General features: G+C 42.6%; 1 protein-coding gene across 1 annotated transcript in view; it reads right to left on the bottom strand.

The window, feature by feature from the left end:
* nhsb (Nance-Horan syndrome b (congenital cataracts and dental anomalies)) overlaps positions 1-19,468 on the bottom strand; it is a gene marked incomplete at both ends in the record, with an annotated part of 118,661 nt that extends 99,193 nt beyond the window's left edge. The window contains one exon of the mRNA XM_084001475.1: positions 19,189-19,468. Coding sequence (XP_083857601.1) covers positions 19,189-19,468 — 280 coding nt within the window. The remainder of the gene's footprint in view (positions 1-19,188) is intronic.
* Between the last annotated feature and the right edge of the window lie 8,093 nt (positions 19,469-27,561).

Raw genomic sequence — 27,561 nt, 5'->3', positions numbered from 1 at the left:
TATTGTCACTTAAAAATAATTTTTATTTCATTTTTATTATTTTTTATTCACCATTGCAAAATTATTACATTAAAAACCTTTGTAAGAAAATGATGATAAATGTGACAAAGTTTTTTAGTATTGTCTTATAGAATATAGACAACTGTTTACTATAATACATTTTACACTTGTTTTTATTTTTATCACTGGATTTAAATTTAAAATATGATGATAAATAATAAGTAACATCTCAAAGGGCAGGTTGTTAATCCCAAATACTTCAACAGTAGACATTATGATAGGTGGTCACTGTCTCTTTTAGTCTAATTTATTGTTCTCCTGTATTTTTTTCAGGTGTCTACTGGAAGAGGGATGCAGTGGACATGTAAGTTCTGCACTTTTGTCACTCCAAAAAGAGGCCAGCTATTAAAGCATTATAGATTAAAGCATGGTGGCTTCACAAGAACCTCCCCAATACCATGTCTTTATCCGCAGTGTATTTGCACATTCAAATCGTTTAATGCCCTGAAGGTTCATTTATCTAGATTTCACTCGCAGTTGGCCAGTGAAAAAGATTTTGTGCAAACATTTAATTGTCAGGTGTGTGAGTTTAATGAACCTTGCGGTGAAAATGATTTTTTTACTCATTTACGCAAGCATCTGAAGTTGATGCAAAAAGTGCAGTGCCCCTATCTGGACTGTGACTTCGAGACAAATGTCTACTCTACTTTTAACACACACAAAAATAGAAATCATGACCAGAAGTATTCTACATCTAGTCTTCAGTTCAAACCAGGAATAGCTGTGCAGCTCTGTGGCGCTGAGGAGAGCACCTCTGTCCCAGCTGAACCTGTCCCAGCTGAAGATGTCACTAGTTTAGAAGAAGAGGATCTGACAGATGTTGGTGTTGATGTCAATGACCTCAACTCTCAGCTTGAGCATAACTTGGCCTCACTTTTCCTGAAAATGCAGACAATACTGAACATATCTGAAAGTGCTCTCCAAGAAATCATCCAGCAAATAGGACAGGTATTTCAACTTTCAGAACCCCTGATGTTTTCTGTGGTTGAGGAGATACTCAGACGTCATTATCCTGATATTGATAATGCTGTTGTTAAGGAGGTAGTCTGTGCAGTGACTGACACAAATGTATTTTTGAAACACACATCAGCTGGAGGCTCGCTTTCAACTTCCAATAGGAGAGCAACTTACATAGTGAAAGAATTTCCTGTCGTGGAACCTGTGGAGTTTGTCACTGAGAAGCAGGGTCAAAATATAGTTTACATTCCACTGTTTAAAATGCTTCAGGCACTGTTGAGCAGGGACGATGTTTTAGACAAGGCTCTCACCACCACCAGCAGCTCTAAAGAAAGTGGATACAGTAACTATAGGGATGGTTCTCACTTTAGTGAAAATGCCATTTTATCAGAAGACGAATTCAGAATCGCCCTGGGTTTGTATATTGATGATTTTGAGGTTGCAAACCCACTCGGAACGTCTAAGAAGAAGCATAAGTTGTGCGCAGTATATTGGGTTCTTGCAAATCTACACCCAAAGTACCGCTCATCCCTTCATGCCATACAGTTGGCTGTTTTATGCAAGGTAAACACCGTTAAAGAGAAGGGGTATCATGAAGTCCTACGTCCACTTATTGAAGACCTAGCATCACTTGAGGAGAATGGAGTTTATGTTGAAAAGTTGGGAGCAAGCATTAAGGGGACTGTGCTGTATGTTGCAGCAGATAACTTGGCCGCCCATGCATTGGCGGGATTTCAAGAGAGCTTTATTGTGGAGCGAATGTGCAGGTTTTGTATGGCCACACGAGAAGAAATACAAACAAAAAATGTCAGCTCAGGTTTTTACATGCTGAGAACCAAAGATGCCCATGACAGACAGGTTCAGGAAGTGAAGCAGGACCCATCTAAAGTAGCACATTGTGGAGTCAAAGGCGGATGTGTGCTTGGTGAAAACTTGAAATATTTTCATGCTGTCAATGGATTTCCTCCAGATATTCTTCATGACTTTTTGGAGGGAGTGGTCCCATTTGAACTGCACCTGTGCATCCAAGATCTGATAAAAAAGAAATACATCTCTCTTGAGACACTAAATCAGGCCATCAAAGAATTCCCATATTCCTTTTCTGACAAAACGGACAAACCTCAGTCAGTTCCAAAGACATTTGCCTCAAAGAAGACAATAGGAGGAAATGGCCATGAAAATTGGTGTCTAATCAGATTGCTTCCCTTAATGATTGGGCATCTTGTACCTGAGGGAGATGAGACATGGGAGGTGCTCATGGCTTTAAAAGATGTGCTTGAATTGGCTGTATCTCTGAGATTCACAGATGAGTCTTTGTTCTATTTAGAGTCTAAACTATCAGAGCACAGAGAGTTACTACTGAATGTTTTTCCAGCTTGCAGACTCCGGCCAAAGCATCATTATATTGAGCATTATCCCCACTTGACAAAAGTCTTTGGACCTCTCATAGACATGTGGACAATGAGGTTCGAAGGGAAGCACAAGTTCTTCAAAAAAGTCATCCATGAAACTCAGAACTTCAAAAATGTTCCCCTAACTTTGGCAAGGCGACATCAGAAGATGATGGCGTACCATTTGGACTGTGCTTCATTTTTCAAACCAGCACTCCAAGCAAACAAAGTAAAGAGCATAATGATTTCTTCCCTCCCAGGGAACATTCAAGACATTTTGCACCAAAGATGTGGTCTCCAAAACACAGTCCTGTCAGCTGTGTCTGTCAATATTGATGGAATAAACTATGCTGCAGATATGGTGGTTTCTGTAGGTTCATGTGGAGGGCTTCCAGAATTCAGACAGATTAAGCAAGTGCTAGTGATTAATGCGGACATTGTTTTCTTGTGCAAACCAATGATTGCATGGTATCATGAGCATCTTCGTGCTTATGAATTGACACAAAGCAGCACAGGCTTGGTTGCCTCTCAGTTGACCGAGTTCAATGATGTTTTTCCTTTGTCGGCATACAGAGTCAGAGGCACGTTGTTTGTTTCTTTGAAACATTACATATTATGCTAGCCACACTAATTTTATGGCTCTCTTCTTTGTAGGACTATGGAACAGAAGTGGCCAATCAGAGTCATCGTCACTGATTGTGACATTAGAAGAATCAGTCTTGATCAGAAACCAGACAACCTTGAGTCTCTTTTGGAAATCTTGAAAGTTAAACTGGCACTACCATATGATTTCAACCTACAGTTTGAAGACCCACTGTTCAACAATGCACTCTGCAATCTGACAGATGTGTCAGAACTGCCAGATCGAGCCACACTGAAAATTATAAGTCTTGAGTCCCTCTCTTCAGTCTCTAGCATACTGTCCTCACCGAGCACATCTGACACAGACATACTGTATACAAGTGAAGAAAAATCTCAGTTGATGAGGCCAGATCCTTGGCCATCTGCATTTGATATTCCAGAATTCTCTGTGGATGTAAATTTCCGACTGAGACAGGGAGACCTTGCCTATATGAAGGATGGAAGTCGAATGGATGTTTCTCGGGACATGAAACATGTGATCTTAGAAAGACTTGCAGAGACAATGTACAAGTACACAGCATACCCCACAGAGGAACACTGTCAAGAAGTGGCCTCTGCACTGATTGCAAAACATCCCTGTCTGAAAGAAGCTGGATCCCCCACTGGATACTGTGGATGGAAAAATAGCATAAAGTTTAAGATGGGGAATTTCCGTACCAAAATGAGGAGATCTGGAATGGCAGACGTCACGGTGAATGGCAACAAGAGGACTAGGGATTTCCCTGAAGGAGCGCCATCATGTAGTAACATAAAAAGGCCAAAAAGAAGTGAGACAAATTTCTTGCCAAATTTTCCTGATGGTGAAAATGCAAATAGTCTTGAGTCTGTTAGAAGACAGCTTGAAAGTGAAGCAAAGAAAAGGCTTCCGGACTCAGCCAATGTGAAGACAATGATGGACCAGACATTTTCTTTGCGACGTAAAGAAATCGTGGAGGAACAGCCTCCAGTTAAAAGGATGATGGAACGCTGGCCTGCGCTGTTCACAGAAAGTCAGGTATCGCCCACTGACACTGCACTATACTGAACCACAACACAAGTAATCATTATTTTCATTGTAAATTACTCTGTTTCGTTAGAGTTAGTTGAATGATTAATTGATTTATCATTGAGTAAACCTGGTCATTACTTTTTGAGAAATGTATTGTATGTGACAGTCAAATAGGAGTAGTTAGCTAAATAGAGTCCTTTGGATGTGTTTTTTTGTTTCTTAAGGTGTTTGCCGAGTTCTACAGAGTGGCCAGTAAGAACCTCAAGAAAGAATTCTACGAAGCTCTGGACCACCATACCACTCGTCTCATTGACCTCTTCAAATCCAAAAAAGGAGTTGTCGGCCAATCAATTGATCTCCTCCTCCAGCCAATCAATGCACAAGTAAGTGTTGTTTGAATTTCTTCATCATTACCACCTTATGGTAGTGTGCTTGCAAGCTTCAACTAGGCCTACTGCTGCTACTACAGTACAAGTAATTCTTTATAATTTAACGTTGTAACTAGAGCACTAATACATCCACAGACATGTTTTTTCCTCAAATAAGTTTGCTTTCATATAGTCTTCTGCTTATTGTTTTTTGTCATTTTTTCCATGAGACCAATGACATCACCGCAACACGCACTGCTGTCCTGCAATGTCTGCCCCTGTATCTTGGAGATAATTCAGACGAATTCTTCCTCAGATGTCTAGTAAGTACATTTATAATGATCATGATATGACCATCGTACAGTGCACATTTTAGGACATCATCAGACCTCAGGTTCAGTTCTCAGATTTCAGAAAAAACAGCATTGTTCAGGTCTGGTGTATTTATATATATATATATATATATATTAAGAGAAAAAAATGTTGTCAGGGCTTAAGTCTAATGTACCTGGACTGCAAAAAGCCAATAGCAAAATCCCTCAAACTAAGATCAAGTTAGGTATTATAGCCTGTATTCACACTTTGCAAACCAAACATATTTAAGTGGGGATGTCACAACAAGTGACATATTTTTAATCAGTTGGGAGTTACAAACAAATTTGATGTCTCACATGTGATGCTGAAGGAAAGCAATTTTCCATCGTAGTCTTTGGTGAAAATGTTTTATCTCCATTTCTTCCTGATATAAAATTTGGTTTAGAGGGTTTTATCACTAAATTGCAACTACACATTTATGTTTGAAATTATTTTCAATGCATGCAAAGTTTGAGCCAAATCTGAGCTTCCCAGATGAAGTTGTATAGTGTTTTTTTTGTTGTTGTTTTTTAATGCTTTTTGTGCAGGCTTCGTGCTGAAATGCAGCCATTTCTACCTGCTCATAATCTAAAGAGCTCTCTAAGACAGTATTCCAGAGTTGTGTTTTCTTCCATGTGATTTTGTGCAGGCACATCAAAGTGAACACACTATAACTGTGAGTCTTAGCATCCTACCTGAATTTATTTGTGTTCTTTTATTTTGAATGCAGGATTCGGACACTGTAGATGACTTCACCCAGGTGCCTGTTGGGGTTCTTAGAGTCATGTCTGAGGACCTTCCACCAGTGATTAACAGCATTGCAATCATCCTTGAAGGAAACATTGTCATGGATGAGATTCCCACTACCTCTCAAGCAATTTGTCTTCTGTTCGGCTTAATATATGCACTCCATCTGGATTACCCAAAAGGTATGAAGAACACATTTGAGTTCATCCAGAAGATATTGTTGAACCTCGGACAACAAAAGCTCAGCCCAAAACTGCAAACATTAAAAAATGCTCTTTTGGCCTAGATGTTGTGGCTAGGGCTAGGGATACCTATACTGGTTGTCTACAAAAGTGTGATGTGTGAATGAGTGTGAGTTTAATGAGGCTGAACAGTTAACAAAACATTTTTGAATAAGTCATGCCTTTATTTTTACTGTATTTAATATTATGTTTTACTTGCATCTTTTTTTTTACGTTTTGATAATGAAACTGTGACAGCATTTTTTGTGGAGCTGCAGAGGTCTCCATATTGTTTTCTGAAGAAATAAGAAAAGATGTTTGATACACAACACAGTGAGAATGATCCCTCTAACAAAAAAATACAATTGTCACAATAACTGTCAAAAAAATGGCAGTGTTTTGATTTTTTTTCTTTTTTTTTTTATTCAGCCTCATTTCATACCATACTCATCTGGTTCAGTATTATGGGTGTGAAGTTACTGCTACCTCATAATTGCAGAAAGGGAGGAGGTACTTGGGGAGCCCACAGTATAAAAAAGGTTAATGGAGACCAAAAGTAAACCTATCACTATCTATTGAGCTACCTGCTTGTTGTATTTGTTTGCTGTTTTCTTGCATTTGCGATTTGAAAGCATAAAAAAAGTTTAAAGGAAGACATCCTTATGCAGGTCACATGACCCTGCCATCAGCGCAGGTGTTAGATAATTTCCAGTGAGTAAAAACTGTTGAAAAAGAGCATACAGTATGTGATGTTTAGTATTAAAATATAGTGTGCCTCTGTAACACAGGTTGAATATATCAAAGTTGTTAAAGAGCTGACTTATGTATGTACAAGTGCAGTTCTATTTAATAATACAGTTTTAATTATCAGGTTTCAATCAGGTTTTATTCAGGTTTTAAACTTTTACAGACTAAATGTTGCCAAGTCTGTTTGTTCATTCAGGAAAATGTCCATTGTGAATCAAGAGCCTTCTGTTAGCTTACATCCAGACCAATCATTACACCTGATAATTGACTCATTCTCACTCTTAAGTCTCACTCATTCTGTCATACATCACATACTGATTTTCACTCATACTGACATACGCTTTCTGTCTCACTTACACGCACACTCATCGTCTCCCTCACAAACACATAATATTGAAGAAATAATTTAGAGAAAGGCATAATTTAGCAGGAATCTGAACCAATCAGGAATCTAGAGGGAAGGATTCGCCTCTAACTGGTTAGCATCATTTATTCCCCGTTTTCTCTCCCCTGCATTGATTGGCCTGGCTTTCTACTAACAGAAGGGTTTGGACTAAGGCTCAACAATTAATCGCAGTATAAACAAAAATCGCCAAATGGCCAAGTACTATTATTCAAATTACAGTACAGTATATGTAATTTTTTGATAAAGGTCAAATTAGGTAAACCCCATTAAAAACTAAGTATATGTGGTGTTAAAGAGATGGTCTGACCTTTTGTTTATCTGCAAATTGTTCAGCCAAACTTGACCTTTGATGGTCTCTGTCTAGAGAAGTTTCAGAATGAACAGCATGTTGAATGTTGTTATTGTTGTTTACAAATACTGAAATAAAAAAAAAAACATGTTCATAATGCCATTTTGTGTGATCTTATTTTAAAGTTAGCTAAACTAAGGTATGTTAAGTGTATTTACTTAAATTTAAGTACTGCCCACTTACTTTGGCATAGTATACTAAATTTATGTGACTTATCTTTATTGAGTTCCTGTCAACTTTATTGAAGTGGATTACACTAAAATACCTCAAGTAAAGTGTAATACAAATTTCAAGTGATGCCCACTTGTTTTGGCAGAATATATTAAGTTAATATTACTCAAAGTATTTGAGTTGTAACAACTTGATTTGAATTTAACTTTACTAAGATACATTAAGTTCTCACAACTTCAAAAAAAAGTACAGTTCACTTAAATATAATAATTTCACACTACTTCACACAATTAAGTTCGTTTACTTACTTTTCCCAAGGTAATCGGTTTCCTAAATTTCTTTAAGTAAACTCAACTTGTTAGAATTTACAGTGTAGCTATATATCATATTTTTCACGCCCGACCACCGTTTAGACAAATCTGAAATAATTGACGAAACATTACTATTTCTGTGTGTGTGTGTGTGTTTTGTGTTGCTATGTGTTGTATTTATTCAGTTTGGGGGAATCAGGGTGTCTAGAAAGCATCAGTGGCTCAGCTGACAGGGACAGCTAACGGCGGTAGCTAAGCTAACGGCGGTAGCTAAGCTAACGGCGGTAGCTAAGCTAACACCAGGACGTCAGCTGTTAAAACCCTCCCGTTGTGGGACACGACATGAAACTACTCCAGTTAGCTCAAACATGTTGTAACTCAGATATCCGCTGGAGAAAATATTTTTTCATGGACCGTTTATTGAGTCACTGAGTTATTAAAGTTAAACAGGTAACGGTTAACGTTAGCCCTGCCAATTTACCATAACCATGACTAAGCTAAGCAACACAACATCTGGAACGCCGGCATTTTTTGTGAATGAAAATAGTAGTACTACGCTCCGACGGTAGAATTGTCAACATGTGACGTATGTTAGCACGTTCGCTACGTTCACTACGCTAATTTGCGTATAGTGGTGTCCCATTTCCATACGGAAAGATCTTCAGACAACACACAAGGTTGTTGACATTGTTAAAATCGACCTCACTCTGAGAAAAAAAATAGGCTATTATGTCACATTTTCGCTGCATAACATTTACTGTATGTGTGAAACGACTCATGATAAAAACTGGAAACTATTGACTTGTGAATCACCTGCACAAAAAAAAGAAAGAAGCTATGTCCCCGTTGTGAACAGTAACTTCAGACTCGACCACGCAGCCATGGAAGATCAAAACAAATGTTAGAGCCATTTTTTGGTTTATGTGTGTATTTAATGTTTATTATCATGTAATACCTGTGGGCCTCAGTAGGTGGCGCTCTGTACTGCGGGAATTTGTTAAAGGGATAGTTCACCCTAGAATGATATTTCGCTCATTATCTACTCACCCTCATGTTGACTAAGGGCTGGAAGAAGTTTCGGAGCCCACCGTCCCTTCTCTGAGTTACAGGGGGTCTTAGCGTAGCAGTGCATTTCAATGCCACGGTAGCAAAGGGACACCAGAGCTCTTCGTAAAAAAACACACACAAAAAAACATCCAAATACCTCCATGATGCTCGTATGTAATGTCCGTCTTGTGCTGAAGCCCCAAATTGCGGAATTGTCGCGAAAAAAAATAAATAAGTCCACATTCCAAGCATGTTTGTAGCATTAGCTCCCAGTGTTGTTGTCCGGTCTTCCGCTGTCAGCGCGCATGCGCAAGAGCACATGAGAGCACTGAGACCGACTCGAGTCTCAGTGCGAACATTGCGCATGCGCGCTGGCAGCGGAAGACCGGACAACAACACTGGGAGCTAATGCTACAAACATGCTTGGAATGTGGACTTATTTATTTTTTTTCGCGACAATTCCGCAATTTGGGGCTTCAGCACAAGACGGACATTACATACGAGCATCATGGAGGTATTTGGATGTTTTTTTGTGTGTGTTTTTTTACGAAGAGCTCTGGTGTCCCTTTGCTACCGTGGCATTGAAATGCACTGCTACGCTAAGACCCCCTGTAACTCAGAGAAGGGACGGTAGGCTCCGAAACTTCTTCCAGCCCTTAGTCAACATGAGGGTGAGTAGATAATGAGCGAAATATCATTCTAGGGTGAACTATCCCTTTAAATAGAAGAACAGGTGATTACTCAGCAGGTGCTAACCGGTGGAAGCACACAGGTTTTGACCGGCATCATGGTTGTGGTGAGTCCATCAGTGGCTCGTATTTCGTTTTGTTTCACTACAACATAATATGAGCAGGAAGAGGCAGAAACGCTGCAGAGCTGCCCGACAGCAGCTTCTCTCACATCACACACAGTCATTTGATTCAATGTTTATTCAAAACATATCGATCTGTGGAGCTGTAAAGATGCAGCATCTCTGAACCTCAATGTGTGTGAGACTTATTTTAGTTGTTGTGGCTTCAGACTAACTAACCGTTCTTATATTTCTGATCAGTTCACTTAAGATACAATCAATACAGCTTGTTCTGATAATGGTCTGAGTGTTGTTGGACTTTGGACTGGTTGGATGTTAACAGTCCCAGACAGGAAACTACAGGCGCTTACTCACTCATTCACTCAGGCTGTATGGTGTCTGTTACACTGAGGACTCTCTTGGGTAAAAGTGCAGACAGCAGTTGATGCGTTTCAGACTCGACTTGGATGTTAAATATTCATATTTATTATCTCTGTCGCATAAACAAACACCAGAGCATCTGCGGCGCGGGGACAGCTCTCCATTCCGACACACCTCCACTTCGACACCCCGCTGTTCCGAAATACCCCCACTTCGAAACACCGCTACTCCGACACCCCCCCCCCACACACACACACAGCTGTCCAAGGTGCTGAACCGCGTGACGTTGTTTACATTCTGCTTTGCGGCTTGTCTGTGAAACGTGCGCTGCTCAGAGACTGGGCAGATCACACTGTCACGCTTTCTCCCCGACTCCGTTGTTGGAGATCTCCACACAGTAAAAGAAATACAATTTTTTTCTCCCCCCCCTGCTCTGCTCGAGCGCGGCTGAAGCCGGCTTGAGCTCACACGGGCGCGAGGCTGCTGCAGCCGCCGCTCGTGCTGACAGCTGACTGAGGGAGATGCTTTGGTTGGGCTTAGGCAATGAAGAAAGGAGTTGGTTAAGTTTAGTAAAAAGACCAGGTAGAGGCTAGACAGGTTAGAAGCATAATGAACATTATATGTCATTAATATGAAGTAGGCTATTTGCTTGTTTTGCAGTTAATTATGCACATGATCCGTTTGACCCCAAAAAGGAAAAAAGGATCAATGCGCACTGCGCACTGGGGGTTTCCCCCAATAGCCTTTTCGGAGTAGCGGGGTCTTTAGAAAAAATAGAAAACCCCGCTATTACGATGAATGGAAGTCTATTGTCGGAAAGGCGGGGCTTCGGAAAGGCGGGGTGTAACCCTGCGGCGCACGTGAACCCTTCACCAGAACTTCCTGTTTTCTTTGTTAGTTTGAGTAGGCTAGGTTTTGTTTTAATTTTGTCCTGACAGATGTTTTCTTTCTTTCTTTCTTTTTTTTTTTTGATAAATCAACGTGACGTTTTCTTTGACAGGACAGGAAGCAGTGCATCATGGTCCAGCTACATTTACTGTATGTATAGTGTTCAGCTTCTTTAGACTGCATGTAAATGTGTGTTGAAACAGTTGTGTTGTTTGTCTATATCTGGGAATTAGGGACGCACGATAACTTTTCCACCAATAACTGTTAACAGATAACATTTTTAATAATTTATATTCACACCTGAGGTTAAGAAAGGCTAAAGCCAGGAACACACCGCCACGTCCCGACGCCGACGGCTTTGGCCGACGAGTCTGTCGCCTCTCGCTGGGAGAAAGGAAAAAGTGAAACACACTGCCCCGACTGCCGACCAGAGCGACTGAGTGGCGAGGGCTCCCCCATAGAAATACAGACCAATTCTAAGTCATAAAGTGGTAGTAATAATAATCTTTGCCATGTACAGTAACCATATAAAATGTATTAGACTAATCGGTTCATTGTAAAACATTTATTTATTTACGTAAATGTGGTGATTTCAGTCCGTAGCCCAGAGGAAGTCCTGCTCACTTTACATTCAAACAAACTAATGTCACTGCCACAGTTGTTAAATTTCATCAATGAGACCAACATTAATCTCCTAAAAACAATTTAACCAGCCACTGTTAACAGCGCTAAAGCCAAAATTAAAACAGTTTTTAGCAGCTTACTGCTGTGGCTCGGTTGCCGCAAATTGGCGATAGCTGATGCTAATTTCTGTTAGCCCGTCTATGGTGTTTTACATTACACGTTAGCATTAAGCTAGTGGGCTTTATATGCTTAGTTTGTGAGCTGTGTGTGTTTTTAACTTTGTTTCAAACTATGTGGGTTTGATTGAACATCTTTGATGTTTAAATATATATATATTGCTGCTTAATATATTGCTTTACTCCTCTTTTTATTTTGTATACCATTTTTACTGTAGGACAGGCTAGAGCACCATTTGTTTACTGTGGTCACTTCCGCCCCTCCCACACACCGCACTGATTCGCTTAGGGCACCGCCAATCAGAATCGCCATAGCTAGCACACAGCCAATCAGAGTACCCGACGAGTCTACTCTCCCGACGGCCGACGAGTCCCGATTGAGCATGTTCAATCGGCCCCGACGAGACCCGACAAGACCCGACGCTCCCCGACGGAGAGGAACACACCAAACAGACGAGCTCCCGACGCCGTCCGACGAGGCCCGACGCCCGACGGTCGGGCCGGTGTGTCCCTGGCTTAAGATGTAGTGAGTGAAGATGAATTTAACATTATCGCTCCGCCTCTGACTTAACAAACTAATGAAACTGACATCACAACAAAAACAACAGTTATGACTCTATTAAAAACATCCGTTATTGTTTCCAGTCAACTCAGAGGAAAATGGACTGAAAATGAGCTAAATCAATGTTTATCATAACTGCCTTTAGTAATCAGCCAAAACATTTCATTATCAGACCTATCTTTGTATTTTTGGCTGATCATTTTTTGGCCAATAATTATCAGTGCCAATAATCGTGAAATAAAACCCACTGGGTTTTATCTCCAGAGAACTTGTTTTGGCAGTGTTGTGTTGTGCTATAAAATGCAAACGATCTCTGGTTGAGATTCAAACAGTTGTCCACTGAGAAACGGCTGATCGATTGTAACTCTAATATGGTCAGGAAGTGGATGTTGTGAATTGTCTGTAGGTACATGTAGCTCCTGCTGATGCTCACCAACATGTGACCGACTTCTTCTCCATTGATGAACGTCCCACACAACATATGGTTGAGTGGGACTGTGACAGACTCAGACGGTCTGGACCATCTGAGCTCCGCCGCCGCCGACTGCCACGCTCGCCACCGCTCCAAGTTAGCACCATGCTGGCTGCAGTCGTATGAGGAAACTCTATTGTCACTGATACTGAGTCTGTGTCTGTGTGTGTGTGTGTGTGTGTGTGTGTGTGTGTGTGTGTGTGTGTGTACACAGAGATATTCAGCTCCTCTGGGTTATTGTTGCCTTTTGGGAGACGGAGGGATAGTCCTTTTTTGAAAACTGAATAAAAATAGCAAAACTTTTGGTGGACGTCCAAGTCTGAGCGCCGGGCCGGGCCTGCAGAGGAGTGCAGCCTCCCTGCAGCCAGAAGAACCCCACAAAGTCCCACAAGGCCAGACCAGTGTTTATTTTCTCAGGTTTGTCAGTGATTTTGAATGAATGAAACACTTCAAACACCAAACACAGAATAAAGATCCCAGATTCACATCTAAACAATGAATGGAGGTACGTCTAGAAACTCTGTCCCCTCTGTTAAAGACACGACTACTACTACTACTACTACACACTACTACCATCCATCTAGGGAGGCAACGGCTTCGGAGGAGGCCCCTCCCTCAACCGTTGGTCCAGCCTTCTGAAACATTATCTGCACTGCAAAAAATCTAATATCTTACCAAGAATATTTGTCTTATTTTTAGTCAAAATGTCATTTCTAGTCAAAACAAATCTCATTATACTTAAAGCAGATATCAGTGGAATGTTTTTGTTAATATAAGTCCTAAATAGTCCTATTTTCCGTCAGCAATCACTTACATGAAGTATTTCAGCCTAAACACGAGTCTCTCCGTCACTCTGCTCTGCTGTAACCCGAGGAGAAAATTTTCCTTGTGGGATACAAGTGTTATCCAATGAGGAGAGAGAACGGCATGAAGGGCTGTGTGTGCAGCCAAGGGATGCGCGTGAATGTGGTGACGTAGCACGAGGACCAATTGATGCCTGTCAAGGGCGGGGGCTGCTAACTCATGGTGCGTTCAAAGAAACTCGTACTTTGTAGGGGTGTGCATTGGCACTGCCCTCACGATTCAATTCAATTACGATTCAGCAGGTAACGATTCGATTCGATTCGATTCTCCGATGCATTGCGATGCATTGCAATGCATCAAAATTCTACTGCACTCAACACGGCAAATTTTTCATCAGTCATGAGATATTGAACAAGAGATTTTATTGGCTTCTATGTGTGTATTATCACTCTCCTGTATCTTTGACATAAATGTCATGAAATAAAATTGAATGGTATGTATTGGATATGGCATTTAAATCACTTCTAGGGCTGCCCCCAAAAATTAGCCTTGGTCGATTGGTCGCAGGAATAAACAAACAAACCTTTGGAGCCGTGTCTCAAAATCAATATGAAAGACTATGGGGCTTTTATTTTGAAGGGCCAGATACAGGAAGTCGTGACACTTTTTGTTGTTGTTGTTTTTTTACACGGCACGGAGGTCTCTCTCTCTCTCTGCATCAGAGACCCCCCCACCCAGCCTGAGCTCAGTCACTCCCCCTCCTCTACTGTGTTTATTAGTGATAAACGGGCATACTGCCTGTAGTGACGGTAAAACCCGACCGACTTGTTGAATCTCGGACCCAACACGGCCGGACTCATGAGCGTTAATTAATTAATTCTCAACCCGACCGCGGGTGAAAAAAAAAGGAAAAAGAAAGCCAGTGGCAACACTGCTACTGCTGGTGCTGCCGCTTACAGCTACAGGCTGCGCATGTCATTGCTCCGTAAATGCCCCCGGAGGTAATTGTAACTTCACAACTTTATTTGAGGCCAGAAAATAACAGTGACATAATCGATTATGGCACGTTGCCGCATCGATGCTGAATCGTGCATGTCCCACATTGCAATGCATCGCCGAATCGATTATTGTTGACACCCCTAGTACTTTGTGTTTTTCCTTCCTGTGAAGTCATACCAGTTCGATCTGGTACGAGTTCACGGGTCGGAAGTTACGAGTGGCCGTTATAGGGAACTTTCACAGACAACAGGATGGTAAAAACACGAGCTACGGGTTACCTGGAACGCTACCAAGTCGTAGTTGTGACTTGAAGCTGTAACTTACGGTTTCAAAAGCCTGCCTTGAACGCAGCATTAGCCGAAACGGCCGCGAAGCTGATATCTGCTTTAAAATAAGACTCATCACATTAAAAAGCAGCTTGTTTTTAGACACTTGTTACATCTTTCAAGCATTTTGTCACTTAAAATAATCTGATAGTGGAGCAAGTTTTTCTTCCTTATTACAAGCACAAAAAACTTGCTTTCACTGGCAGATTTTTCGACTTATTTCAAGTGAAAATGTGTTTGAAACAAGTGAAAATGATCTAAAAACAAGTTAATTTTTAGGTGATTAGTCTTATTTTAAGTGGAAAGGGGTTGTTTTGACTAGAAATGAGACATTTTGACAAGAAATAAGACAAATATTCTTGGAAAGATTTTGAGTTTTTGCAGTGTGATAGCGTCCGAACATGGCTTTCGGCAGCTTTTTGACACTTCCAACAGCTCCTCGGCTCCTCGGCTCAGCAAAGCTCTGATCAGCCGGTCACCATGCCTCCAGTAAAGGAAACATGTTGATAAAACAAACGCGACGTAGAGCTGCAGCTTTAAATAATATACCAGCAGAGTTTTTTTTAATTGCCGATCCATGGACCAGTTGTGTGCCGATCCGTGGAGAGCGATCCCTGAACGGATCACGGATCAGCTGTGATCCGGTGCAGCACTAGGAGGCAGGAAGGATGATGTGTCCTCCTAGAACAGGTGAGAGAAGGCCGGGTCTGGAGGACAAGCCTTGTTGTGAACTGTGACTATAGGGATGGGCATTTCAAGCTAAAGAACTATTCAATAATCCTGCAGTACCAGAGAATACAGCACCACTTCTCATCACAGCGGCACCGTTCAATGAAGTCCAGTGTTTCCTCTACATTCATTTAGGAGTGGCAGGCCGCCATTCCTAAATCCTAGCCACCACTCCTTCAAATGTCTTCTTTTTTGTTATTGTCGCAAATACACCTTCACAGCAGAGTCCTGCACTGGGTCGGGTACTCGCGAGTAGCTACTAAGGTAAACTACAGATAACTGTCTTGCTCAGTATCTACTCTTTGCACCTCGATGACGGACCACAGCGTGTTTTTCCACAGCATCATTTAACTCAGGTGACAGAACAACAACAGTCTCAGTACAGATCAGTGGCCGCTGTTTTCCGGTGTGTTTTTACTAAAATTAGCGAGTTAGAAGGTGCCGCCAGTCCGCCACTCCTTAATTTAAAAAATCCTAGCGGAAACACTGAGAGAACATCTCAACAGGGGTGAAGTCTCCTCTCCCGGAGTAAAACCACATGAATATTCCCTGGTTCCACTTCTCATCAGAGTTTTGCGCTGTAGCTCAGTTTCATTTGTTTTGTATTTTAAATAGTTCCACACAGAACGTTCTGATGGCTGCAGTGGGTGTTTTCATGTTTCTCCTTCTTCTGCGCCAAGGGAACATTTACATTTCTAGACAAGACGATTTATAAGTTAAAGGTATAATGTGTAGGAATTCCCCCCATCTAGCGGTGCGGTTGCATATCGGAACGTATTCTTGATGTTGCATTCACGTGAAATCGGGCAGATGTCAGACAGACAACAGACGCTGCATGTAACAGGATAAACAAGCGTCTATGTAAACAAGTGACAACATGTTGTCATGGTGATGTGGTATTGTTTTACCGTCTTTCTCTGGTGGAGTAAAATGACATCCGGTTGGTTTGCCGACGGCCGTCTGCCTGACTGCACCTGAATGCAACACCAGTGCCTCCGTCCTTCCTCACACTACACAGTGGTGACAGTTTTAACAGGCCGTTTCCGTGGTTACCTACGGTCACGATGCAACATGGCCGCCTCGGTTCGGTGCGTCGCCCACTTCTGTATTTGTAACGACTTGTAACAACTCATTCTAAGGAACCAGAAAGCTTTCATTTGTATGCAGCTGTGATTCACCTTCAGTGAAATACGGATTTATGAAAGAAATATTTGATTTTTGATAATAAAAACCTATATAAGTTACATACTGCGGCTTTAATGACTATTTGAATATTGTGAAATGGTTTCCCGTCCCTATTGAGACGCAGCTACAGTGTTGGTCACAGTCTGAGTCCGTCTGGTCACAGTGTCGGAGGGTCATGAGGTGAATCCAGCTCCTACAGTCGACTCGGTGTCATCGTAAAGACTGTGATGCCATATTTTTAAAAAGGCGATTGTAATGGATACGTAGCCGTAGCAACATGCTAAAGTTAGATCAACAATCTACAGTATCTATCAGTTTGATCCAGGGACAGAATGAGTTGAGTTTCACAACAGAGACGTGAAAAGCAGAGACAAATCTGAAAACTAAACTTGATGCATCTGGTTTTATCTGGTTTTATTCTAGGGGAAACCCTCTGAGTTGATCTGCTGAGCCTCCGTATGGATCCACACTCAGGTGCTCAGTTATAACGAGTCTTAATTGATCACATGATCACTGTGATGTTGTCGGACCGTGGAAGAAGAAGCTCAGTCTGTGTGAAGTCCTGCTTATCTTCTCTCTTCTCTCTTCTCTCTGTGTGTGTGTGTGTTGACTGGCTGCAGAGATACACACTCACCACTCATCCACTCTACAGATCAATATTTCAGGCCTTTTCTGAGCACAACAGGTGAAACACACACACACACACACACACACACACACACACACACACACACACACACACACACACACACACAGAGAGAGACAGGTTCAAGGAGTTCAGCATGGTGTGATGTCAAGGTAGCTACAGTACTGTTGTATGTGTGTGTGTGTGTGTGTTTTAGACAACACGACGCACACTTTCTCACACTATTTAAATCCAAGAGACCCCCACACACACACACACACACACACACATAGACACACATTCTTCGACATCAGAGCCTCATTCACCCACATCCAACAGTAAACAGAGCGATACCCATGAGCTCGGTACCGGTGCTCGGTGCCGGTGTCGGGACTGCAGAGGACATAAATAATACGAAGCTGCTGCTGCTGCTGCTGTTACTCTCCTCCATCGCACGCGGCTGCGTCTTCTCCTTGATGCCAATCTGATTTTATATTATTTTATTTTATATGAGTTATTTATAATCTGATGTGATGGTGCGTTCACGGCCGCCGCGTGCAGCCATAGCTATAGCCATAGCGACACCTGAACATCTCGTCCTGATCCGATGTGTTCAGGCTGCAACACGGAAACACGGACATCTGGATTCATTATTGATGCTGTGTTGGTGCCGCTGCATGTGGGGGGAGAGAGGGGAAGAGGAGAGGAGGAGAGGAGAGGAGAGAGGAGGAGAGGAGAGGAGAGGAGAGGAGAGGAGAGGAGAGGAGAGGAGAGGAGAGGAGAGGAGGAAACGGGAGGAGAGGAGAAGAGGAGAGAGGAGGAAAGATGAGGAAAGAGGAGGAGAGGAGAGGAGGAAAGAGGAGAGGAGAGGAAAGGAGAGGAGAAGGATAGGAGAGGAGAAGAGGAGAGGAGAGGAGAAGAGGGGAGAGGAGGAGAGAGAAGGAAAGAGGAGGAGAGGAGAGAGGAGAAGAGGAAAGAGGAGGAGAGTAGAAGAGGAGAGAGAAGGAAAGAGGAGGAGAGGAGAAGGAAAGGGGGGGTAGAGAGAGAGAGAGAGAGAGGGTGGGTTTGGCGCACGGGGAGTCGCCTGTGAAAACCCCAACACACACACACACACACACACACACACACACACACAGAGGGACACACGAGCGCGTAAACACACGCACACACACACAGTCACACGCACGTGAAACCACCGTTTAAAGACACGCGACCCTGAACTTGATGTGAAATGAAACGCACGCGGCCTCCTCCTCCTCCTCCTCCGCGAGCTTCAGGTGTGCCGCCGCCGCCGCCCGCGCGCCGCTCGCTCGCTCGCTACCCGCCGCAGTAACGAGACTGCTGCGATGCTCAATGCAGCGGCAACACACACACACACACACACACACACACACACACACACACACACACACCCCTTCATATACTCATGTCGACGGACACACACACACAGTCTGAACCGCCAAATGAACGAGCTTCATCATCATCATCATCCTCATCAACACGCTGCGCCTGGATGCTGCTCGATGCTCCGATGTGCAAACGCAGCCGTGTGACACATTTCAATAGGGGGGGGGGGGGGGGGGTGAAAATAATGTAGAGGTGGGCGCCCTTCGAGGCTTCACACACACACACGCGCACACACACACACACACATGTATCCTATGGTCTGGACGGCTGAAGCCTCGCCGTGCCCATGTGTGTAGGATATATATAGGCTATAGCTAGATATATATGTTTTCTTTGCGGGGGGGTTGAGCTGCAGACGGTGTGTGTGTGTGTGTGTGTGTGTGTGTGTGTGTGTGTGTGTGTGTGTGTGTGTGTGTGTGTGTGGTGGGGGTCTCCAGTCTCTCTCTCTGTTCTGTACTTACGCACTGCCTCCTTCTTGGGGTCCAGGGCTCCGGCGCTCTGCTGGATGTGGCCTATCCGGCTCTGGAGCAGCCAGACGCGCTGGTTGGTGCTGCCGATGTCGTTCTCCAGCTCCTGGAACAGGGAGCAGGCGTGCCGCGCCAGGTCCGAGAGCTGCCGCAGCGTCCGGGACAGAACCACGTTGCTGATGGCACACAGGTCCTCGAACAGCAGACCCTCGTCGTTGGGGATCTGGTGCCGGCACAGCAGCTGCGGCTCCACAATCCGCTTGGCGAACGGCATCTTAGTATTATTATTGCTGCTGCTGCTCGCCGCAAATAACACGAGTTGTTGTTGTAATAATAATAATAATAAGCCAAGAGTAAAGGTAAAATCCCACTGCCTCGATGATGATGAAGAAGAAGAGGAAGAAGAAGAGGAAGAGGAGGAAGAAGAGGAGGAAGAAGAGAAACAGACAACATCCAAATGTGTAAATCCACGAGAAACCCGACGACGGTGATGGTGATGATGAAGAGGAGGTTCAGGCCGAGCCGCCGCTGCTGCTACATCCCGCGGGCGTCAATCCAAAGTTCCCCGCTTCTCCTTGAGCTCCTCCATCCTGCTGCTGCTGCTGCTGCTGCTGCTGCTTTCTGGAGGGGGGTGGTGGTGGGGGGGGTAAGGGAGGAGGAGGAGGAGGGGGGGGTCACTCACACTCCCGCTCACACACACGCACACACACACATGCATGCACACACATGCAGGAGGACACACACACACAGAGACAGGCAGCTAAGCTCAGGTCAGCGGCGGCAGCGGCGTGAGGATGGATGGATGGATGCGTGTTGAGTCTCTGCTGTGATCATGGATGGAGCTGCTGCTGCTGCCTCCGCGCTGCTGCTGCTGCTGCTGCTGCGTCAAAGCAGCCGCGACCAGCAGGAAGCACGGCGCTGGCCTTTCAAAATAAAACACCCCAACCCTTTATTTTATCCTATTTCCTATAAGAAAGCAAGCATGAACAAGTTACAGGTTGCGTATAATGATGCATTAAGAATCTTTAAAAGACCTCGATGGTTAAGTGCGAGTGAAATGTTTGTAAATGCACGTGTCAACACCTTTAATGCTGTACTCAGAAACCTGATGTATAGATTTATGTGTCGGCTTGATGCCTCAGAAAACCAGATAATCAACAGTCTGACCCACATCAACATCAGGTATCAATCTCTGTTTTGGAGATACTGGTACAGTTGTCTCTCTTTTTAACTTTATAGTAATTCTATTTTTTATATCAGTGGTGTAAATTTCTATTTCTATGTTTTAGCTTTTTTATTGTCTGTGTTGTCGTCTGTTGTTGTGTTGTATTATGTCTTGTGTTGTGTTTTTGCTATGGACCCAGAGTCCGAAATAAAGAAATATATATAATATACAGGTAGTATACTAGGCTACCTGATTGAATTTCTGCCTATTGTTGTACATTTTATATTGCATAAATAACCAGTAGCTATGTTGGACGTGATTATTTTTTTTTAGTTTTAGTTTTTTTTACACTGCACTCTGTAATTTAATTTAATAATTTTTCCTCTACAATTTTATCAGAGTGCATGTGTTTTTGTTCATTTTCGTTTGTGTAGGCCTATGTGTATATGTGACTGTTTATATGCATATGTATAAAAAAAAAAAGAAAAGAAAAGAAAAGGATAAGTGCATCCCTGTAATTGGAAGTATCTTATTTTATTTTTCAATAAAAATATTTTGAAAAAAAAAAAAAAAAAGACACCGAGACCAGCGGAGGGAGGGGCAGCAGCGGTGTGTGTGTGTGTGTGTGTGGGGGGGGGGGGGGGGGGGGGTTATTTTACACGATAAAACGTAAGAGAATAAAATATAGAAGAACATCTCTACGTGGCTGTGGCTTAACTCCACAGATGATCCTTCACACCCAGGAAACTTTTATTTTCTTAACTCGCTCTCTTGTTTCCGGTCGTGTTGTTGTGGATTTCGGTCGCAGCCTCAGAGTCTGTGGCCTGATCGAGCTCTGAGCAGAGGATGAGACAGGAAGGAGGAGACCGAGGTAAAACCTGGAGCTGTGGACACCTGAGGACAGGACGAGACCTGGACATCAGTGTCCCAAAACTCTTGTTTTATTTTGTTGACACATTAGAGTCAGAAGTTTTTACAGAGGAGGATTTTGGATATCTCTTTTTATCACTCTGTCAATGAGAAAATAGCCTAGGTACTGCCCTAAAAAAATCTAATTCCTCCATGTTTTTAGGAATAAAATGTTGTATAAATTATATATTATAGGGGATATATCAACAATCCCCTCAAAAACCTTCAGGATATAGAAAGGGATCAAAGTGGAAGGTTTGGTGTCTGTAAGTGCTGCTGAAGTGGAGATTTCTAGCTCAGAGTCTGAGTCTGAAAAACTCTTTCTGAGAAAACTTTAAAGACTTGGACTGTAAAATCCCATAGATTGTTAAAGCAGAAGTAAGCGGAATGTTTGTGTTAATATAAGTCTTAAATAGTTATATCTTCCGACAGCAATCACTTACATAGAGTGTTTGGACTGAAACACAGGTCTGTCAGTCACTCTGCTCTGCTCTGAGCCGAGGAGAAAACTTTCCTTGTATCCTACAACCTTTATCCAATGAGGAGAGAGAACGGCATAAAGGGGCGGTCCTCTCTGTGTGTGCAGCCAAGGGATGCGCCTGAATGTGGTGACGTAGGGACGAGGGCGGGGACTGCTAACTCCATCGGCTGACAGAAAGTTAGCCAAAACCACCGGATCACTTACTTCTGCTTTAATGCAAATCGTACTTTACGATTGGTTGCAGATACGGAGGAAACAACAATGTTTCAGGAGAGAAAGAGCTTTATAGTGACACCTGACATGACATGGCTCAGACAACAGGCACAGCACAGAATGTCACAGTAGCAGGAGGAAACGCTGACAGACCTCCTCCTCTTCCTCCTCCTCTCTCTCTCTGTGACACAGTGACACTAAAGGATGTTCAGGTTCAACATCAAACTGTTGCACATGATTCATCATCAGACACTGGTCCAGGATCAGTGCTCCTTCCTTGGATAAAACATCACAGGAGGGGTCTGTGGAGCGGGTTCATGAAGCCTGGTTGTCCCGACATGACTCACTCACAACACTGCGGCTGTAACGTTATGTTGTGTGTCTTGTAGCCTACTTTTCGGCTACAAGACACACAACATAACGTTACAGTGTTGTGAGTTGAGTCATGTCGGGACAACCAGGCTTCATGAACCCGCTCCACAGACCCCGGTGCCCAGCCGCCGCTGCTGCTGCTGCTGCTGCTGCCGGAGCAGCGGCGGCGGCCGGGCTCACACCCGGGGAAGGCGATCCTGGCAGTGAGGGTGTGTGAGCCCGCCGCCGCCGCCGCTGGGGGCGGCCAGGCGGGGGAGGCGATCAGTGAGCTTCGCCTTCCCCACCCAGGGAAGGCCATCCTGGCAGTTAAGAGGAGAAACTTTCTGCTTCTAAGTTGTTACGTTCAGGAGCAGCGGAGCGGCTGCAGCTCAGTTCACTTCACACACTGAGAATGGAGTTTGTTTTCTTCCGGTAGACGTAAATAACACGTGTACCCCCTGTCCAATCAGAACGCTTCCCGACCCCCAGACGTTAAGCAGAATTAAATAAAGGCGATTTAATGTGTTTTCCATGTTAACCCCAATTCTGAATTATTATTTCCATGTAAACTCGAAGGAGAATATTTTGATTCCAAACTATTTAATTCAGAATAATTAATTCCGAATTAAAAAACATCATGCAAATCCTAAACCCCACCACGGGACTCGATCCTCAGTCTCCCGTGTGAGAGGTAACTGCTCTATCCACTGTACTACCACGGACGGTTAATTCTGATTGAGACAAGAGCGGACTTATAGACATTCCTTTTTCTTTATCTCATAATTACGAGATCAGGATCTCATAAACGAGAAAAGATCTCGTAATTACGACATCAGGATCTCATAATTACGAGAAAAGATCTCGTAATTACGACATCAGGATCTCGTTATTACGAGAAAAGATCTCGTAATTACGAGATAAGGTGTCTAAATTTTATTTTATCAAGTGAATGCAATGCGCTTCCGTAATGTTGTGATTTGTGACAGCAGAAGGCTGTGAGTTTGTGTTACTTCTTTGATGAGCTTGTTATTTGTCGCAAAACGAAAAAGAAAGCAATAAAAAAACAAAAAACAAACACAAGTATGAATCACAGTGCAAGCATTATATTTTTCATAATATAAAGGCAAAATGTGTCACAGCATCATTGTGCATCGTCAGGACACAAAGACACAAAGGGATATAGTTTTTGTAGTAAATAATGTGGTAAAAATCGATACAGCGTATAGTATAGTGACATTAGGCTACATGGCAATACAGACCCCCCCCCCCCCCCCACACACACACACACACACACACACACACACACACAATTTAAAGGGATATTCCAGCGCACAGTGACACCGAAGTCTGCTAACCGCTAGCTTCTCTAGTTGTAGCAACTTTAGCAAAGACCGCACCATAACAAACAGCTATTTATCGACGCGCAACCGATCAAAAAGCCACTCATAGCCACAAATAATGCTCAGAACAGCACCAAACGTCATCAATAGTACAAACAGGGTAATACGAGGCATCAAACATCTCAGCTTAGCCTGGTTTCTATTGAAAAGAGACGAAAACAACTCACCCACTCTCCTCTAGTTATACACTATGCAGCAACTTTCCATGTCCAGCTTAGCCTCCAGGCACTGACAACACACGTCCGAGGCTGACTGGTTGCAAAAACATCTGGTTTCAGCGGCCACTGGCAGGCAGTGACCACAAGACTGACCACTTGATTCCCCCAGGTCCAGCACATAGACGCCCCCAGGTCCAGCAGCACATCCTCCACCGCAGCTCTCCCTCTTTCACTTTTCACCTCCATTTCCAGCACATAGACGCCACCGCAGCTCTCGCTCTTTCACTTTTCTCCTCCTTTTCCTTCAGCTTGTCTTCAGTAAACTCGGTCTCAAGCTGATAGTGGCGCCCATCGAAATGAAACCAGTCGTTGTTGTTCTCAAACTGCATAAACTTTCAGCCCTGTTGTCCCTTCTGTGGTGTGGCGTCTCTTCGTTACTGCCGCCATGGTTACTGCCGCCATGGTTACAGGTAGTTATGGTGCGTTCCAGTTGTAGGCGGAAGTCGACGTTCAAAGATGGCTGCTGCCTCGGTTGTAAACAGTAAGTAGAAGCTCCTGTAATAATCCTTTTATCAACACTTTTTACTATTTGTTGTCACAAAAAGTCAGCCGTACACATAGTATTGTTAGATGTATATATATGGAAATGCTGTCATAGTGTAATTTACATTTTTCATGTGTATATCGAACTACAAAGCAGACCGTGCTAACAACGGCTAACCGTTAGCCTGGTAGTTTTTTTTTAATGTTTTTTCAGTGAAAGGTTTATGCGGAGAAGGTTTTTTTTTAATAAATGGTAGCCTATGATGTAGTGAATGACCTCTGGATTATGGATGCACAAATGATTAATTTTCAATGTTTTTTTTAACTGACGGTTAAAACGGTAGGCTAATCAGTTAACAAGCTACGTTGCCTTCAGGGACAGTTTTTCATCAACAGTCTCTGAATTTCCCTCTACAACAACTCTGTCTGGTAACGTTGTGTTATTATCTCATAGCGTGGTGAATGTGCAGCTCACAACTTGTCCACCAGAGCGTTGTGGAGTTGTTGGATTGTGTATTTGATGAGTTTGATGAGGGAAACCAAGAAATCCCATGAGCCTCCGTAGCTTAGCTCTGAGCAGCTCACGGCTCTGCTCCGCCGTTCTAAAAATAGCTTGCACCGACAATGGGCTCTTTGCACAGCTCCACTACCTCCTGAACTTAGACTAAGACAGGAAACAAAGGAGCAGCATTAAGTTCAGGAAGTAGTGGAGCTGTGCAAAGAGCCCATTAAAGGTAATGAATCTACTGCTATGACTATAGGGATTATGGCAATGGGCCAATTTGACAAAATGTTGGTTTCAAATGAAAATGACAAAGTAAAACGTGTTGGTTCACTCTGAACCCACACATCGATATGACCTGTTTCCTTTACACACTTGAAGACAAACCAGGCGACAGAGAGAAGCCCATAGGATGTAATCATTATGGTTCTTGACTGTAAACTCATCAGGGACCTTTACTGTATAGCTGAGCCATGTCCAGTGTACACTTGTATTTTTTTTTTTTTTTTGCTGAATGTCAGTTTCCAGAACGCTAAGCCTGCTGTTGTCTCATTCATTCACGGTGATTAGCCTATAGCCTCTAGGCTGAGGCTCTATATAGACGTGTCGGCAGTGCACTTGCTGTTGCAGCAGATTTGAGGCGCTGCAGATTGACAGGAACCTGTCAGGGGCCTCAGTGCATGTGTGCAGCAAATAAAACACAACACAGATCATTTAAAAACACTGAGCCGAGGACACGGAGCAGAAACATCACGCAGCGCCTCCTAAACACACCAGGCCTGATGGTCGCTCGCTGCTCTCAAGTCCACCGGTCGGTCAAGATGTTTTAGTTTCTGTTTATTGGTCGCTCTGGATCGTCTTCCTCAGCGTCCTGGTTTTAAACCAAAGTGACGATGTACAGTAATAATACCATATCTACTCAGAGATGTCGAGTACATTTACTCAAGTACTCCGCTGATGTACAACTTTAAAGTACTTGTTCTTTATTTGAGTTTTGATGCTACTTCATTTTCACACATTAATGCATTTCCTTCAACTTCACCTCTGACTCACTCCACTACATTTATGTAATATTTACATTTATTTTTGGACATGATTTTCAATATAAAAGATTTAGTCAAGCTTTTTTTTTAAGAAGTCATTGTCATTTTAGACCTTAAAACAAAAACAAAAACACTGCCATCATTTCTACTATTTTCTTCTCACAATGTTTCAGTCCTCACACCTTCATCAGGTGAAGTTTACATCGCTGCTCAAAAATAGCATCATATATAGAGATAGATATAGAGAATTAGCAACAAGTGAAGGCTTATTATTAAAATGTTGTGATTAAAAGAGAGAATGTGGTCAATTAGTTTGGATAAGACTCATTTAATTTAATTAGAGTCATCGATGCAACATCCTTTGCACATAGCGAGGTTTTAGGAAGTGAACTAGAGCAACAATTAGTGCAAAGAATAATGTAAGAGAATTGTAAATTTGAGCCTGTAATTATTGTTTTAACAATAAAGAGTGATTTGGAGAGAAAAAAAGGGAACTTCTCCTTTAATGACTGATAGTTTTATTCCATTTATTTCCACAGGAGGGCGCTGTTGCATCTGTTGATGGATGTGAAGCAGGTGAATGAGCAGCTGTGATGGAAACATGATGATGAAGATGAAGGTGAGGATGAAGCACCAATAAACACGAGTTCACCTGAAAACGAGGAAACGAGGCGGCGTCAGACTGAAAACACGCTGTGCTGATGTTTTTATGACTGTTGCTGCTGATCCAAAGACAATTCAGATACATTTTCTTTTATGTTCTCTTCTTTTATTGATGTTTCAGTAGATTATTGATCGGCTTGTATCAGAGCAGGAGTGGGTACAGGCTAATCTCTGGGTGATGGACGGTAATAAACCTAAATAATAATAATAAACCTTTCCTGCTCAGCTGATTTCTTATCAGCGCTGCGCTGCGTGACTTTGCATCTTGTGTGTTTGCTCGGAAATCCTTCGCAACGAGATAAGAAGTTCAGAGGCTCATCAAGTACTATATATAGATATGGTTATCTTCTGTTGGTTTTCTCGTTTCCCTTATAGATTATATAGTGGCAGTAACAACTTCATTTACATATATCAAAACCTTTCAAAAAATAAAATAAAATAAAATCACTGAAACAGGATAAAACAATTAGAGAAAGAGCAGATAAATGTGAGTTTCAAGAAAAGATTAAAAATAAATTGCTCATAATAAGATTTAGTTGTTTTTTTTCATGTAAAGGTGCAAAACTTTTAGTAAAATACCACGATGGTAGATTAGAGTTCACTTTGCTCATTGAAGCTCATCCATTGTTATTCACACAGCAGGAAACAGCAAGTTTTCTTCTTATTCAATGTGTTTTCTTTATTTTTATCACTTTCTACATTTGAATTCAAACTGAAGACATCACAACTATGAAGGAACATGTATGGAGTTATGTAGTAAACACAAAAACAGTGTTAAACAAAGCAGAATCTGTTTTATATGTTAGATTTTTACACCTTTTGCTTTGATGGCAGCTTCTCTCAGACTTAAGATTCAGTTCCTCAGCTTCACGAGGTCGTCACCTGGAATGATTTTTGTTTCCTTTTTTATTCTATTTTAATTCATCAATTTTTATTTTA

The sequence above is a fragment of the Trachurus trachurus genome (assembly GCF_905171665.1).
Source record: "Trachurus trachurus genome assembly, chromosome: 3".
Lineage (NCBI taxonomy): Eukaryota > Metazoa > Chordata > Actinopteri > Carangiformes > Carangidae > Trachurus > Trachurus trachurus.
The sequence above is the reverse complement of the archived record's forward strand: the minus strand, read 5'-3'. Positions and strand labels throughout refer to the sequence as shown.